This window comes from Balaenoptera physalus (assembly GCF_965194825.1).
Source record: "Balaenoptera physalus genome assembly, chromosome: 4".
Taxonomy (NCBI): Eukaryota; Metazoa; Chordata; class Mammalia; order Artiodactyla; family Balaenopteridae; genus Balaenoptera; species Balaenoptera physalus.
The window spans coordinates 31,624,271-31,641,777 of NC_138891.1; the positions used below are offsets into that span (position 1 = coordinate 31,624,271).

At 45.0% G+C, this 17,507-nt stretch overlaps 1 protein-coding gene and 1 pseudogene across 2 annotated transcripts in view; one reads left to right on the forward strand and one right to left on the reverse strand.

Annotated features, from left to right (window-relative positions):
- WWTR1 (WW domain containing transcription regulator 1) overlaps nucleotides 1-7,413 on the reverse strand; it is a 128,725-nt gene extending 121,312 nt beyond the window's left edge. Inside the window, exons 1-2 of the mRNA XM_082459683.1 lie at nucleotides 7,125-7,413; nucleotides 6,262-6,695 (exon numbers count right to left, since the gene is read on the reverse strand). Coding sequence (XP_082315809.1) covers nucleotides 6,262-6,692 — 431 coding nt within the window. The 5' untranslated portion in view covers nucleotides 6,693-6,695; nucleotides 7,125-7,413. The remainder of the gene's footprint in view (nucleotides 1-6,261; nucleotides 6,696-7,124) is intronic.
- Nucleotides 7,414-15,330: 7,917 nt separating this feature from the next.
- On the forward strand, nucleotides 15,331-17,050 carry LOC309659703 (large ribosomal subunit protein uL30 pseudogene; annotated as a pseudogene). Its single transcript has one exon. The product of its transcript is annotated as a large ribosomal subunit protein uL30 pseudogene (transcript).
- The last annotated feature ends 457 nt before the right edge of the window (nucleotides 17,051-17,507 follow it).

The window sequence follows — 17,507 nt, forward strand, 5'->3', positions numbered from 1 at the left end:
ATAAATAAATAAATAAATAAATAAAAATTAAAATTAAAATTAAAAAAATTAGTTTATCCTACTAGCAAGGTCTCTGCATCTGATTTTGGCCAGGTAGACAGCATATGCATGTAGGGAGGCAAGGGGAAGCAAGAACAAACTTGTACTGAAAGTCTACTATGTACCAGACACTTCAAATATGTTATCTAATCTTTAGAAATACCATGAAATAGGACTTCCCTGGTGGTGCAGTGGTTAAGAATCCTCGTGCCAATGCAGGGGACACAGATTCCATCCCTGGTCTGGGAAGATCCCACATGCCGCGGAGCAACTAAGCCCGTGCTCCACAACTACTGAGCCTTTGCTCTAGAGCCTGCGAGCCACAACTACTGAGCCCATGTGCCACAACTACTGAAGCCCACGTGCCTAGAGCCCGTGCTCCACAATGAGAGAAGCCACTGCAATGAGAAGCCCGTGCACCACAACCAAGGGTAGCCCCTGCTCACCACAACTAGAGAAAGCCCGCCCGCAGCAACAAAAGACCCAACGCAGCCAAAAATAAATAAATTTAATAAATAAATAAATAAATAATAAAAGCAATCTCTCTTTAAAAAAAAAAAAAGAATCCGCCTGCCAATTCAGGGGACACGGGTTCGATCTCTGGTCCGGGAAGATCCCACATACCTCAGAGCAACTAAGCCCGTGCGCTACAACTACTGAAGCCCATGCGCCAAGAGCCTGTGCTCCGCAACAAGAGGAGCCACCGCAATGAGAAGCCCACATACCACAACCAAGAGTAGCCCCCGCTCGACGCAACTAGAGAAAGCCCATGTGCAGCAACGAAGACCCAACACAGCCAAAAATTAATTAATTAATTAAAAAAAAAAAAACAGTTTCTCAAGTATGTACTCCAGCAAAATGAGGGCATAAACCAAAAAAGAGGAACAAACAGCACTCCTATCCATGGAAAGAAGTAAAGAGAAGCCCTAGGATGACAGCTCTGCTGTAGATCTAGAGAGCAACAAGAATGGAACAGAAAGATGAGGGAATCTGGACATAAAAGCTTAAGTAAAGGAGATCTGATAGAACCCAGGGGATTGAGAGCCTGGAAAATTTTGAGATCATAATAAAGGCAAATAGTATATAAACATATAAAAAGGTAATTAGAGGGGCTTCCCTGGTGGCGCAGTGGTTAAGAATCCGCCTGCCAATGCAGGGGACACGGGCTCGTGCCCCGGTCCGGGAAGATCCCACATGCCGTGGAGCGGCTAGGCCCGTGAGCCACAACTACTGAGCCTGCGCGTCTGGAGCCTGTGCTCCACAACGGGAGAGGCCACGACAGTGAGAGGCCCGCACACCGCGATGAAGAGTGGCCCCCGCTTGCCGCAACTGGAGAAAGCCCTTGCACAGAAACGAAGATCCAACACAGCTGAAAATAAATAAATAAATAAATAAAAATTAAAAAAAAAAAAAGGCAATTAGAAATAATAGGAAAAAATGTTTAAGAAAGTCAAGATCCAAAGATGAAGAAACTAAAAGGTAACACAAATTTTAACAACTGATGAAGAGTGAAAAGAAAGAATCCCTATGACTTTGGGGCTGGATATATCCTCCTTTGAGTGTCCCAGGAGTCCTGACACGAGACACAATGTGCAAGTCTAAGATCCAATGTTAATACACAAGGCAATAAATTATATTAAATGTTGCCTCCAGTTTTTCAACTTCAAGAATAATTTATGAATAAAGAAGTCAATTTGAGGACAAAGCACAAAACCTTTATTGGTTATGGGTTCAGAGCTTTGGAATATTAAGGTGTCACTAACAAAAAGCAAATTGTGGACCTGAAAGCCACCCAAACCTCTTTGACTTACAAAACGGGGAGTCAGAAATACTGTAAAGGGGCTTCCCTGGTGGCTCAGTGGTTAAGAATACGCCTGTCAGTGCAGGGGACATGGGTTCGAGCCCTGGTCTGGGAAGATCCCAAACGCGGCGGAGCAACTAAGCCCGTGCGCCACAACTACTGAGCCCGCGCGCCTAGAGCCCGTGCTCCGCAACAAGAGAGGCCACCACAGTAAGAAGCCTGCACACCGCAACAAAGAGTAGCTCCCCACTCGCGGCAACTAGAGAAAGCCCACAAGCAGTAACAAAGACCCAACGCAGACAAAAATAAATAAATAAATAAATTTATTTTTTAAAAAATAAAATAAAAATAAAAAATCGAAAGGTTCCCTCTGTGAGCCTTGAGAAGGTGAAGGAAACCACTGTGTTTCAACAAAAGTCCTTTTATACTATTGGGTTTGTTACCAACCGCACAGATCACTTTGACAAAAATAATTTTCTACCACACATTTCAGAAAAGGCAAAACACTAAAATTATTACTAAAAATTGGGAGTGGCAGCAAATGTTATAGTTGGAATTATATTTAAGAGTGGGGATAATTTTTCTTATAGAATATGTTATTCAAATAAAAATTTTCTACAAGAATGGAAAGTTCTACTGAATCTAGATCACTTTCTTCTTTATAATTCTCTATTTTCTGGTCTATGTACACCAAACATGTATTCCATTTATAACCAGGAATTTTTTTTAAATTTTAATGTGATCAGTGTTCAAAGTCAGTGTGCCAGTTGCTAAGAGCCCAACACCTACACACCCCAGCCTGATTTATGAGCTGTAGAGAACAGCAGGAACAATGCAGTCAGTCTTCAGAGGCCATGCGTTTTAACATTCTATCCTCCCCATTGTTAAATGCTACCCTAACGCCACAGGGAAGGTGTGAATGCTTAGAAAAGGTGCCCTGCAACAGGTACCAGAAAGTGATTACACCATACACCTAGGAACAATCTTGCCTGAGAAAATGACAAAAAGGTTTTTTAAAGCTTCTTAGATGTCCAGGCTTTGTATCCCATAAAGCTCATTGTTCAGCTGGGGAAGTGACATGAGGATAAAGGTGGGAGTGGGGAAAACGGAAAACTGCTCCCTAAGTAGATGACAACAGATTAGAGGGCCAGTCCAGGGTCCACCATTAAATAACCACAAATGGCATTCCCAAAGTCACGTCAATACCCTTCCCTGGCCTCAGTTTTCTAACCTTCCCCCCCAGAAAATGACCTTGTCAATTATAAAATACTTTGATTTCTGATTTATAAAGCCCTCAACTCCTGACAAAATCAAGAATAGGATTCTACTGCTAGCCCCATTTCACAGATGTTGGGGCAAAGTCATGGGTAGATTTTATGAAAATTAATTCAGGGTTAGTTGCCACCATTTTCCAAGCTTCTACTTAAATCCACCAAAATACATTGCTTTTTGAGGCTGTGTAACAAAGTGTGGCATATAACATTTATCTTATTCCAACTTTAAACAAAGCTCCAAAAGAAATTCAGAGAACTCTTGGCAGATTGCTTATCTCAAAAAACAAAAGTCACACTGACTTAATTTCTTAAATTCCCTTAGCTACTTGGCCAAAAAATTTCCAGGGATAGCATCAGATCAAGCCTACAGGCCTACTGCTTACACATGTTTCCAGTTGTTGTCTTTACTGACCATCCAAAGTGAGATGAAGAGGCACCCAGCTTTGGACTGAGGAGTGGCTTTCAGTTGGGGGATGAGGCAAATGGAGCATATCAACTTTCTCTAAACCCAAGGCTAACTTCCATTTTTAACCTAGTTTCACAAACATATTTTAGAGCTACTCCAATCATTCAAAGCCTGTATAAAAGGGAACTCTTTTGTTTTATTTCTGTTTATGGATCTTTTCCCCCTAGCTTTCCTCAGACATTAGGCAAGCCCAGCTCTTATTTCATATTTTTAACAACCAGCTATACCAATCATACATTATATATATTTGTGTGTGTGTGTATTTATAAACACAATTCAAAAACCATTTGGGACCAAAAATAACCTCCAAAATTATTAGAAATTATTGGGTCTTTTTCTACTTGTATGTACTACTAAGTCCATTTCTATAAAAGTCACAGTAAGATATTCAAAACTGCATTTACCTAAGTAAAGCAATACAAGATGCTACTTTGTTTTTTTTTTTTTTTTTATAAGTTACTTTTTTTTTTTTTTTAATTTATTTATTTATAGTTGTGTTGGGTCGTCGTTTCTGTGCGAGGGCTTTCTCTAGTTGTGGCAAGCGGGGGCCACTCTTCATCGCGGTGCACGGGCCTCTCACTATCGTGGCCTCTCTTGCTGCGGAGCACAGGCTCCAGATGCGCAGGCTCAGTAATTGTGGCTCACGAGCCCAGTTGCTCCGCGGCATGTGGGATCTTCCCAGACCAGGGCTCGAACCCGTGTCCCCTGCATTGGCAGGCAGACTCTCAACCACTGCGCCACCAGGGAAGCCCACAAGATGCTACTTTGGATCTTTATGTAGTATACAGACTAATGTCATCCTTTGGAACAACATCATCACACTTAGAAAAATGTCATGCTATTACATCACATACTTGAATTCCACCCACCATTTAGAAATCAAAGCACTGGACTTCCCTGGTGGCGCAGTGGTTAAGAATCCTCCTGCCAATGCAGGGGACACAGGTTCCATCCCTGGTCTGGTAAGATCCCACATGCCACGGAGCAACTAAGCCCGTGAGCCACAACTGCTGAGCCTATGTGCTACAACTACTGAAGCCCGCGCACCTAGAGCCCGTGCTCTGCAAGAAAGACAAGCCACTGCAACGAGAAGCCCGCGCACCACAACGAAGAGTAGCCCCAGCTCGCCGCAACTAGAGAAAAGCCTGTGCGCAGCAACGAAGACCCAACACAGCCAAAAATAAATAAATAAATTGAAAAAAAAAAAAAAAAGAAATCAAAAGCACTGAGTACGTGTCCACACTATCACTGAAAAACCAGAAGACCAGTTGTGGACTAAAATGACCATCAAGTCTGTTTTAGGACAAGGGCTTCTCAGCAATGCATCAACCCCAGCAAAACAATAAAGCACTCCTCCTTGCACAAGACATGAGCAGCTTTGGGATGGGAAAGGAATAATTGGCCACCAGTAGGAGTCAAAGGGCTGGCTATTATCAGCCTCATCCCTCATTGTGTATTTTTTATTAGGGTCCTCTCACAGCCATCAGAGTATCAATATTAGTGCCAAAGAAAGGCTTGATGACCTTTGTAAAATAGCGCATAACATCGTAACGTCTAAACTAAAGCTACTCAATCAAAGAAATATGGGCTTTAAAATAAATTCCAAGGCAAGTCCTTAGAGGAGGAGTTTCCCTCCATGGCAGTGAAGAGCCAGCCAGGGCAGGCAATCCTGGACCAAGTGGTCCAGCTGGCACGACTTCAATCCAGGCCACTGATAGCCTGACCCCCCATGACCTCACTAATTACATTTCAAGTTCCAGCTTGGCTTCTCCTCCAGAATATAATTATTTTAGGGTACCACAATTGAAACAACCTTCTTTATGCCTATGAATATATTTTCCTATACAGTCTAATTCCACTCAAATGTAAACTTCATTACATCAAGAAGCTGGAACAAAGGGAAGGGAAGAATGACAAAGCAGGCTCCTGATTCGATGGTATTTTAGGTTACCAAGGGCGACATAATAAAACTCCGACCCAATTTCCACACAATTGATTTGTCTAGCTTTAACTACTTCACCAGGCAGTTACTAATTACATCACAGGTGCTGAGTGGTCATCACGTCATCAGTAAGGCCTACCAGGCAGTGTTCACTTTTCTAGACTGCTTTTCCCAAGAATGGAGAGACTGGAGACCACCTACACTACCAAGAGTCCCTCTCCTCCCCAAGCCTCATATCTGCTCTAGCATTATCTTGGTGTCATATCCCAGTGGACCAGGCTCTGAGTTATCTGACTTAGAGTGGGCAGGGAAGGGAGTAAGAGTTCGGGTCCAGGAGTCTGTATCAGTACTCCAGCTTCAGGGTATGGTCACCTATGTGTTTCAGGAGAATTCTCCCAAAAGTTTTTTTTTTTTTTTCTTGTACCTCTAAGAGTTTCCATGTCCCGAATCTCTTGTGACTTCCAGGGCCCTGGAAGAACTTCACCAGACTCAGTTTCTCTGATCCCTTACAATTCCGGCACCCAGAGACTCACTCCCTACTTCCAGCCTCCCAGATCTCTGGGAAACCACCGTGGAAGGTGACACATCACCTCTCTCTCTCTCTCTCTCTCTCTCTCTCCCTTGTCTTTCTCTCTCTCTCTCACACACACACACACACACACACGCACACACTCAAGAACAAGCGTGCACGCCCTGGGTATCGTGACTCTGTGTCCCCCCTAGTTCCAGGCTGACTTACTTGAGGAAGTACCTCTGGCCAGTGGCCGTGAAGGTCATCTCCCAGCCCGGGGGCAGCGGCAGCTCGTCGGTCACGTCGTAGGACTGCTGTCGGAGGTGCGCGTGCTGCTGCGCCGGGCTGCCCGCAGCGCCCGCGCCGGTGCCCAGCTGCAGAGACGCGGGCGACGAGTGCGAGCGGACGTGCTGGGCGCCGCCGGCCAGTCGGGGCCCCGGGTGACCACCGGACGAGTCGGTGCTCGACTGGCGCGAGTGCGAGCCGGAGTCAGGCTCCTTGAAGAACGACTCGGGCAGGATCTTCTTCCGCCACGAGCTGGGCTTGGGGTTCATCACCGAGTTGAAGAGGGCTTCGAGGTCCGTGTCTAGGTCTTGAGTGACGTGGATCACTTGCTGCCCGGGTGGCGGGAGCGGAGGGGGCGCCGAGGCCGGATTCATCTTCTGCAAGGAGAAAGGAGGTCAGATTAGCCTTTTATTGAGGGTCGGAGAGGGGGGATACGGGTGGGGGGGAAGAGAATAGAGAGAAAAAGCAAAAGAGACAGATAGGTGTCTGCCTCGGGATCCCAGACACCCAGCAGTTAAGACCAGCCGGATGGGGGGAGGGGTCCCTCCTGGCCTCGAGAATTATGCAACTTTCTTGAAGCCAAGAAGTTACCAGGAAAGGGGGGATGGGGTGGCTGCTGGGAGTTAACTGCACTGGAGACGCTGCTGAACTGCTGGTGGCAAAGGACAGGTCGAAACTTTCCAGGGCAGTCAGCCCCCCAGAGTCTCAACCCGAGCCAACTCCAAGACATCTCAACTCCGGAAGCCCGAGGAGCCGGGCGCCCTGGAGTGGTGTCCGGTGAGCGGGCGCGCGCCAGCGGGCACTACCTGGGCGCGCAGCGAAGCCGAGTCTGGGCGTGCGGCGGCCGCCGTCCCGCCCGAACTCGCCGTCGGGCCTGGGTCGCTAGGGTGCGTCCCGAGCTTGCAGGGCTGGAGCCGGGGCCCGGCTGGCAAATCCTGACCCGACTCGGTGCCTGGCAGCCGAGGGGCTTCTGCTCTCACATCCCCCGAACTGGCCTCAGGCGCTCGCGCTCCGCGAGGAGGCAGAGGAGAAGCAGACAGCGCGGCCGCCGCGGCTCCCGGACTGTCCCATAAACAAAGTTTGGAGCAAACTCCCACTCCCAGGAAAGAGGCGGGGCCGAAAGTTGAGCTGTTGAATTATGCATGACCTCCAAGTCCCCAGCCTGCCTGCCCCCGCTCGTCCCTCCCCTTCCTCCTCCTCCTCCTCCTCCTCCCACCCCCGGCTCCAGAAAACCCTGGGCGTGCTGGGTACTTTGCAGGGTAAGAGGAGACGGGTGCCCTCCACCCACTCCTCCTGGTCGCGCGGACCTCTCCCGTGGAGCCCTGGATCTGCATTCCTTTGAGTTTACCACGGACTTGGGGCGGGATCAAAGGGAAAGTGGCCCGAGCCTGTTTAATCAAGGACTTGTGGACCGAAACCAAGGCTGGGGGCGGCGGAGGGCACGCGGGTGAGGGGCCCAGACCGAGTAAGGGCCGGTCCTGGGCGCCGCGCCCTCCCTTCGTGCAGGGTGCCGAGGCCGGGAGCGCCGGAGCGCTGCACTGATCCGTGATTCTGCCCGAGGGCGGGCCCGGGTGCGCCCCGGCGCGGGGAGACACCAGCGAGGCCAGCCTTTCCACGGGAGGCTACTTAGCGCTTGTGACCATATTTGGTCTGGCGAGGAGGCATCTCGGCTGTTTGGCTTTCAATTGTCTGCTCGTGCGCAGACGGTGCCCAGAAAGTGCCTCTGTCGCTAGGGATGCGGCTTCGCCAACTGGTTCATTGTAAACAACCTTCAAACCATTTATCAGTACTTGTTTTCCTCTCCAGGGTGACTCAGGTCACTAGGGGTTGAGAAGAAACCTGGTCAAAGCTTGGGCGATGGAAAGGGACAGCGATCGTGCCCCCCTCTCCCGCGACATCCGCGCGGGTAGTGGGAGGATTGGAATGTCCCTGACGCCCTCCAGAGAGCCTGGAGCCGGGATGGAACCGGAACAGGTGGCTGGGAGCAGAGAGGGTGCGCCAGTGACCCGGAAAAAACCACCCACCCTCCCACCGACTGGATCTAGGCGAGGGGTGGAGACCCCCTGCTAGATCTAGACTGGCAAGACAGCTGCGGGAAGTAGGAGGCGGCCTGGTCCTCCGGAGCAGCTCAGTTCCTTCTTTCCCTTGTCCCTTCTCCACTGGGGGGAAGGGGAGAGTGGCCGCGAGGTAAGTCAGGCTTCAGAAAGTCCCTACCCGACCCCATCTGATTCAAACATAAGTTTATGGAATAAGTCATATGAGGCGATATATGTAAAGCACTTTGAAGACATACCTGCCTGCATACCTCTTTGTTAAATAAAATAGAATTGTATCAAGTGCAAGTATTGTGCCTTCACAGTTTTATAAGGGTGGAACAAAGTCAAAATTAAAATCTGGAGTTGCTTTGAAGGAGTAAAGTTTATGGGAAAGACAAAGCCACCCCACAGTCTTGCTTTGGAAAAGGTAAGAGTATTTGGGGCACATTCCCTGAATGGCTTCTCCCTGGCTGTGCCCAAAATAGAGCAGAGGCCACCTAAGTGAGCCCGCCCCCCATTATCTGTGTTTGAGGGTGTGCTCTGATTCCAAACTCCCCACAGATGGGAAAATCAAGACTGCCTGAGAGAGAAAGACAGTCATGTGGATCACTGTCAAAGGTGAGCAGAGCATGGCTCCTTCAGGAGACTCTGGAACTATCTCCCATCAGCGAGTCCTCTGCCCATAGGACCAGCAGAGGGAAGGGGAAGCTGCTACAGGTCACCCCATGGGAAATAGCATCTTTACAAGCTATCGTCAGAAGCCACCACAGTTGCAACAATGGGGAAATTAGCTCTGGAACTAGAGGAAGTGACTGGGACCGAAAGGTTACTAATTCAGAAGCCACTTGACGATGAACAGATGGAACCTTGAGGCCAGCCCAACTCCAGGAAGGTCCTCACCCAGGAAGGAGTGTCTTGCTTTGTAAAGAGTTCCCGGCTGCTGCACAGAGGAAGATGCTGAGGGAGCCATGAGATTAATCAGTTAGGGAGAATCAGGATTGAGGTTGGGTGGGCAAGGATGCCGTCATTCCTTGCCAAACTTCAAGACATAGATAGTGGAGGACAAAGGAGATGCCTGAAATGGAAATTGCTCTGATCACATGATAGCTCAAAGGGAAAACTCCCAGTTCCCAAACAGTCTATAAGATATGATAGTGGATGGCCAAAGAGATTTGCTTCAGTGCTTCAAACAATAGTTTCAGATTAAATAACATTTACAGGTGCCTTGTGTCTATCAGGTACTGCCCATAAGAGGCAGTATGGTGTAACAGGTAAGTGTATAATGAATCTCTGGAGGAAAATACCTGAGGCAAGATACTGAAACTCTCTATTCCTGAGTTTTCTCCTTTGTAAATTAGAAACAATAACAGTACCCACCTCACAGGATTTTAGATTAAAACAAATTACAGTCGGCCCTTTGTATCCTTGGGTTCCACATCCACTGTGGATTAAAAAAAAAAAAAAAAATTCCAGAAAGTTCCATAAAGCAAAACTTGAATTTGTGGCACACTGACAACTGTTTACATAGCATTTAATTGTATTAGTTATTATAAGAAATGTGGAGCTGATTTAAAGTATATGGGAGGATGTGTGTAGGTTATATTTAAATACTATGCCGTTTTATATAAGGGACTTGAACATCCTCAGATTTTGGTTGGGGGGGGGGCGGGGTGTCCTAGAACCAACCCCCTGCTGACACTGAGGAACGACTATATACAAATTTATCTGTTCCCACTGATTTAGAACACAAGCTTTGAAATGCCTAGCTCTACTCTCTACACTGGGCAAGTAATTTAACCTCCCTTAAATCACAGATTATTCATTTACAAATTGGAGATAACAGTGTGGTAGGCTGTGACACTGCTGGCCTTCAGTGGACCACCCTTCTTTTGGTCACACCCTTATGGAGTCCCTCCCACTTAAATCTGGACTGGACCAGTGACTTGCCTTCGCCTGGAGAATGCAGCCCGGCATCTGTGCTTGTTCCCTCTTTTAACCCCAAGGGAGGTGTGGAAGTTTCTGCTTCTGTACTTTTGGGAGATCTGAGCCACTAGGGAAGAAGTGCAACTACTTTGCTGGGGAAACCACGTGCAGAGGAAGAGGCCCTGAGATAGGTGGAGACAGGGAGGACTCCAGCCTTCCAGCACCAGAGCTGAGCCCAGTCCACAGCCGGCCCAACAGCTGACTGCAAGGGCATCAGTAACCAGCATCAAGACCAATAGAACCAGAGCCCAGCCGAGCCCAGCCCAGATTGTAGAACAAATAAAATGAATATTGTTTTAAGCTACTAAATTTTGATATTTTTTTTAAAATGCAGAATGGGCATTCTAAAGATGAAATAAGAAATTACAAATAAAGTTCTTAACACAAATTCTGTTACATGCTAAAGTATTTAATAAATAATGGCTGTGATTTGGGCTGAGACCCATAAAATAGATAATAGACAAATATTTTACAGGTAAGGAGACTGGCCCAGTGAGTTTTAAAGTACAGGAATATCTCACTTTGTAGCACTTCACAGATACTGCATTTTTTTTTTACAAATTGAAAGTTTGTGGCAACCCTGCATCATGCAACACTACCAGCTCCATTTTCCCAACAGCATTTGCTCAGATCGTGTCTCCATCATAGTTTGGTAATTCTCACAATATTTCAAACTTTTTTCTTATTGTATTTGCTAATGGTGATCTGTGATTAGGGATCTTTGATGTTACTATTGCAAAAAGTTTACAACTCACTGAAGGCTCAGGTGATGGTTAGCATTTTTTAGCAATAAAGTATTTTTTAATCAAGGTATATACATTGTCTTTTTTTTAAACATAATGCGATTGCACATTTAACAAACTACAGTACAGTGTAAACGTAACTTTTATATGCACGGGGAAACCAAAAAAATTCGAGCGTCTCACTTTATTGCAATATTCGCTTTATTGCAGTGGTCTGGAACTAAACTGGCAATATCTCCGAGGTATGCCTGTATTTTGTCCAAATACGTGAAATGAATTCTTGGGGGGAAAAAAAAGCTGGGACTTAGCCCAGGGTTTGTAATCCTAGATCGAAGTGCTTTTTTCTACTCTCCCCTCCTTTGAGCCAGGAGTTGTTCCCTGGTTTTGTCATTTTTAATCAGTGAGATACTTACTGCCTACCTATCTCATAGAGAAGAAACTCCACAATTTTTATAAGATAATCAATTGAGACTACACTCCTGCCGATATGTAAATCTTTGTACTTGCAAAGACTTAGCCCCGGAAGCTGATCTCCAGCCTCCAAAGCCTCCCCTCAACACTCTTCCTACTGAAAGCTTCCCTGAGTCATCCATCTCTCCTCCCTCTCTGTCCATATCCAATCAACAGCAAGGACTGTCAATTCTTCCTTCTGATGCCCCTCAAGCCCATCCTTCCTTTCCCACTCCCACAACAGGACCTTATCTTCAAAGCCTTGCAGTGGCCTCCTAATTGGTTTCTCTCCCTCCAGTCCCTCATTTCTGGCCTCCCGTTTTCATGTCATTCCCTGGCTCACAAGCTTTGAACAACTACCCAAAAGAATAAAAGTCAGAGCTATCAATCCAGCACCCAAGGACTCCCAACAAACTGCCATCTTCACAGCTTTCTGACCTTAATTTTTACACAGATGTGTCCCTCATCCACTCCAGCTAGGCTCTGACCCAAGCACATTTGGACTAGTCCTTCACTACACCTATCTCTTTGTTTGAACCCTGCTCAAAACTGCCCTCCATACTCTATTGTCAAACCTTCAGCCATCCCTCCTTTCCCTTAAATTCAGGTTGTTCTTGTCTTTTTCACTCCCTTGACACATAATCACACGTAACACTGCTTTATATTATATTTTAACTTTTACCTCACTATCTCTTGCCTCGCCAACTGGATTGTAAATAGCTGCAGGGCTAGACACATCTTGCATTCCCTTATGGAATTGCTTCTCTGAAGGCCATAATTCCTTGTTGAGGGAACGATGATCCTCACGTGATTTTGCCCGTTCCTCTTCCAGCACCCACTGGTGTACTCTTAACAGTTTGTAAGGTACCCTCTCGCCATTCACTGTAATTTTGGCACTGCCTATGGACTCAGCTCCTGAAAAGGATTGCAAGCTCTTTGAGGACAAGTGTAAGAGGACTTCATTTTCTTTTTTCTCTTCCCCATGCCTAACAAGGTGTTCTCCACAGGAGTGTCCAGTACGCTAGCCTAGCCCAGTGGCTGTTGCCTGCCATTTTGCCTGAGGAAAGCCACAGGCTGCTTCTCTCAGCTCTGAGTCACTGACTTGGTCTGAGTGAATGATTCCAGCTCAGGTGAATGGTCAGAAACTTGGTGGGGTGAGTGAGTTGTTAAAGGACTCTAGCCCAGAAGCCCTTGGGGCAGAACCTGCCTGGACTTGCTGAACCAGTATGGAGAAAATTCCCAGAGCAGAATCACCATTAGCAACTGAAAAGGAGCAAAACAGACAAGGACTTTGAACAGATAAGGGTTTGAATAATAAAGAGTCCAGAAAATTGTTGAAGATTAGTTCAACGGGAGGCTAAGAGTTGACCAGTTCCTTGACATGGTACTTGTGTATTCATAATTTACCGCATCTCAAGTGTCTACCACAGTGTCCAGCATATGGCAAGTTTACAAATACTTACAATGATCGGTGCTGCCACCCAGTTTTGCATTTACTCTCCCCAGATGCGGGTCTCACTGTCAGGCTTCACTTTGGTGTTCCTCAAAAATGCATCACTGGTGTGATCATAAGGAAGATAATTTTGATCAAGGTGATGATGACGGTGATGATGGATAGGACTGTGGTCTGCCTAATGTTATCTGTTACTTCAGCAATGCAGTTGCACAAGAGGAAGAAGGAATTTCTGAGATTTAGTCTTTACTTGGGTAACTGTGCACGAGTTGTTTATCCTTTAGTATTTTTACTAAACATATGTATTTTTTTTTTTGGACTGGAGAAAAGAATTTTAAATGGAAAAATTAATTAATTAATTAATATATTTTTAGAAAAGAAAAATACACTTTTGGCAATGCTTAACACGGGAATTCCCTGGAGGTCCAGTGGTTAGGGCTCCATGCTTTCACTGCCAACATGTGGGTTCAGTCTCTGGTTGGGGAACTAAGATCCCGCAAGCCGCGTAGCACGCCCTCCCCACAAAAAAAAAAGGAAAGAAAAAGAAAATGCTTAACAACATAAAGCGTGGTTTGGAGGTTAACTAGAAGCTGTATTGGAAAGTTGCCAGTTGCAGCATAATCTATAGTAGGGGAAAATTAGAAGTTTCTTAAACACTTAACGTGAGATTGGTTAAGTATATGTGACGGCTCAATATATCCAGTGAATTTTGGGTAGCTATCTGAAGTAGTACTTATGAAGACAATATATCAATGAGAAAATTTTTTTTTAATAATTTTTGATGAAAAAAAATCCAGAAGCAAGTATTAATGAATACCATAATTACAACTTTGTTCAAAAACACGGAGGCGGGTGGGAAATGAATAAAAAATAAGATGCTAAAATAATACCAAAAAATAAAATGTCTATGTAAAAATAAAATACATAGATAAATGTCTCTCTTTATGTACTTAGATCTGTGTAGACCTATAAATGTGTCACATGATAGAGAAATTGAATCATCACCCTCAGAAGCCCAAACCATATTATTAATATTATTTTGGGTGTGATGAAAGAACTAATTAGCAGTGTTTGGGGGGAAATTTCAAGGTGCTCGGTATTATTCATATATTCAAGAAATATATATATATGTGTATATATATATGTGTGTTTTTTATATATGTATATAAATTTGGAAAAAAAATTTTTTTTAATTTTTTTTAAAGAAAAAATATTGGGGTGCCCACTATGTGCAAGACCAGAAGTGGTCTTTCAAGCCGAGCTTGGAAGAGTTTACCACCTGATAGGACATTCATTGGTTGATGATGTCATTCAACTCCTCCCTCTACCCAAATAAGTCCCAGATCTGGTTACACCAGCTGTTCAAGCCACCTCTCTTCCCCTGTCTTATTTGTCATGTTGACAAGAGCCAAGCATATACAAGCTCTACTGTTATCTCTCTGTCTCAGAACTGTCCAGACTCAAGTGAGGTCACTTTTCGTGCCTGGTAAAGAAAAGTCAACCGTGGTTTGGAGCCAAGGAGACGAAGAGAGGACCAGCCAAACCAAGACAGGGTGGATGGAGGGAGGGCCCAGGAGGCAAATGCTGCTCCACAAGAGAGCTAACCCTACAGGCATGAGTTCAACTCACACATGCTTAAAAACAACAAACGTTTCCTTTAAAAATATATATTTGAGGGCTTCCCTGGTGGCGCAGTGGTTAAGAATCCACCTGCTAATGCAGGGGTCGTGGGTTCGAGCCCTGGTCTGGGAAGATCCCACATGCCGCGGAGCAACTAAGCCTGTGCACCACAACTGCTGAGCCCTCGTGCCACAGCTACTGAAGCCCACGCGCCTAGAGCCCGTGCTCCACAACAAGAGAAGCCACCGCAATGAGAAGCCTGCACACCACAACGAAGAGTAGCCCCCCTCGTCGCAATCCCGCACGCAGCAACAAAGACCCAACTCAGCAAAAAGTAAATAAATAAATAAATAAAAAGATTGGCTTATAAAAATAAATAAATAAATAAGTAAAAATAAAAATATATATTTGCATATAATCTTGGATCAGAGGGTGAATTTATTCTCATGTAGTGTCTGCCATACAGTAACTCCTAATTTGACCATATGACTGTAGACATTTCCCACTAGTCAAAATAATTAAAAGTTATTAGTATTTCAGTTGTCATAATAAGAGTGAATAATATTTATATAATACTTTACAGACTACAAAACAATTTCACATGTACAGTCACACATGAATCTCACAGTAACTCTGTAAGAATTGGCAGGCAAGCCTTACTGGAACTCCTATTTTACAGATAAGAAAACAAAGGTTCAGATAAATTTGTGTCTTGCCGAAGGTCATTGAGTTGTAACAAAAGAGCCAGAACTCAGCTCTTTCCAGTTGGAACCATGGAGGGTGCGGAAGAGAAGAAAAAGAAGGTTCCTGCTGTGCCAGAAACCCTTAAGAAAAAGCGAAAGAATTTCGCAGAGCTTAAGATCAAGCGCCTGAGAAAGAAATTTGCCCAAAAGATGCTTCGAAAGGCGAGGAGGAAGCTTATCTATGAAAAAGCTAAGCACTATCACAGGGAATACAGGCAGATGTACAGAACTGAAATTCGCATGGCTGGGATGGCAAGAAAAGCTGGCAACTTCCACGTACCCGCGGAACCCAAATCGGCGTTTGTCATCAGGATCAGAGGTATCAATGGTGTGAGCCAGGTTCGAAAGGTGTTGCAGGTTCGAAAGGTGTTGCAGCTTCTCCGTCTCCGTCAGATTTTCAATGGCACCTTTGTGAAGCTCAACAAGGCTTCAATTAACATGCTGAGAATTGTGGAACCGTACATTGCCTGGAGGTACCCAGACCTGAAGTCAGTAAATGAATTGATCTACAAACGTGGTTACAGCAAAATCAAGAAGAAGCGAATTGCCCTGACAGATAACGTGTTGATTGCTCCATCTCTTGGCAAATACGGTATTATCTGCATGGAGGATCTGATTCATGAGATCATACTGTTGGAAAACGTTTGTGTTCAAAGACGCAAACAACTTCCTGTGGCCCTTCAAATTGTCTTCTCCCCGAGGTGGAATGAAGAAAATGACCACCCATTTTGTGGAAGGTGGAGACGCTGGCAACAGGGAAGACCAGATCAACAGGCTTATTAGAAGGATGAACTAAGGTATCTACCATGATTATTTCTGTAATCTGGTCAGTTAGTAAACAGTGACTGCTTTCAAATTGAAAAAAAAAAAAAAAAAGAGCCAGAACTCAAACTGTCTAGTGCCTCCAGGCTTTCAAATTATATTTCTCTTATAACTTCTTAACTGAATCAGAGTCTTAATTGCTTCTTCCTTTGTGAGCATTACAGAATTCTGTCTGTTCCTCAAAAAAAAAAAAAAAGAGAGAGAGGATATTTTTAAAGTTATTTTTCCTCCACTGACTTACAGTGTCATTTCACAAATGCCTTGTCACCTAATGGCCATTCAATGCACAGAAAATTGAAGTTTAGTTGTCTCTTCCCGCTCATTAAATAAATGAAAAGTCAAATGTGTTGGAGGGAACTTAAAATGCAATCAAGCCCTGATTAATAGAGTGCTTGTGTGTATTAAAGGACCCCTTCTGTGTTGTGAATCATCACTACTAATTAATATGGAACAGGCAGTCCCTGCTTTTTTTTTTTTTTTAAAGGATTGTAGTCCTAAAGTCGTTTTGTAAATTGGTCATTTGGAACTCAGAATGCATTTTGTTACAGAAAAAATACATCACAAATGATGACTAGGCACTATAGACTAGCCATTTAACTAGGGGCTCTAACAGCCTCAAATCCTTGGGAGCCCCCAAACCTCAGTCTGTCCTGATCCTCAGATTGAGTCTTTCTAGACCCTTCGAGGGCTGGTGTGGGGAAAGAGCTCAGAAAACAGGCAGATTTCTTCCTGCAGCAAGGAGAGGCTCCTACAGGATCGAAGTGTTTCCTGTGAGTCCAGGATTACCTTGTTGGGCAAATTCATATTTTCTATATCATACACTTGCCAGGAGTGGGAGGAAAAGTTAAGACTCCTCTTGGCTGCAGGTAAAAAGTTATGTTCACTTAAGCAAAAGTGAGCAATTACAAGGATACTGCATAGAACCTGAAAAAGTCCACATCCCTCTCTCTCTCTCTCTCTCTCTCTTTCTGTCTCCCCTACCCCACTTCTCTCTGCATATCTACTTCATTCTTCTTTCTGCACCCAGCTTTTTCTGCTCTTCAATCCACATGGCACATGGTTGTCTACACCTCACAGTTTCACATATTATACAGTTTCTCTTGAAAGAGAAATGGACTTTTGCCTCAAGTCCAAATTCCCAGGGAAAGGTGTCTGATTGGTTTAGCTTGAATCAGGTGTCCATTTGGACTGATCACCTTTAATGGTGGGGAGGAGGGAAAGCAAGGTCAAGAAAAAGTACAATGAGCATGATTCTAAAGGGAAGGCAGGGAGCTCTCAGAAAGAAGGCCCAGGCAGAGAAACTCAGAGATGGAATAGCTGCCTGTGTTCATATGCTTGG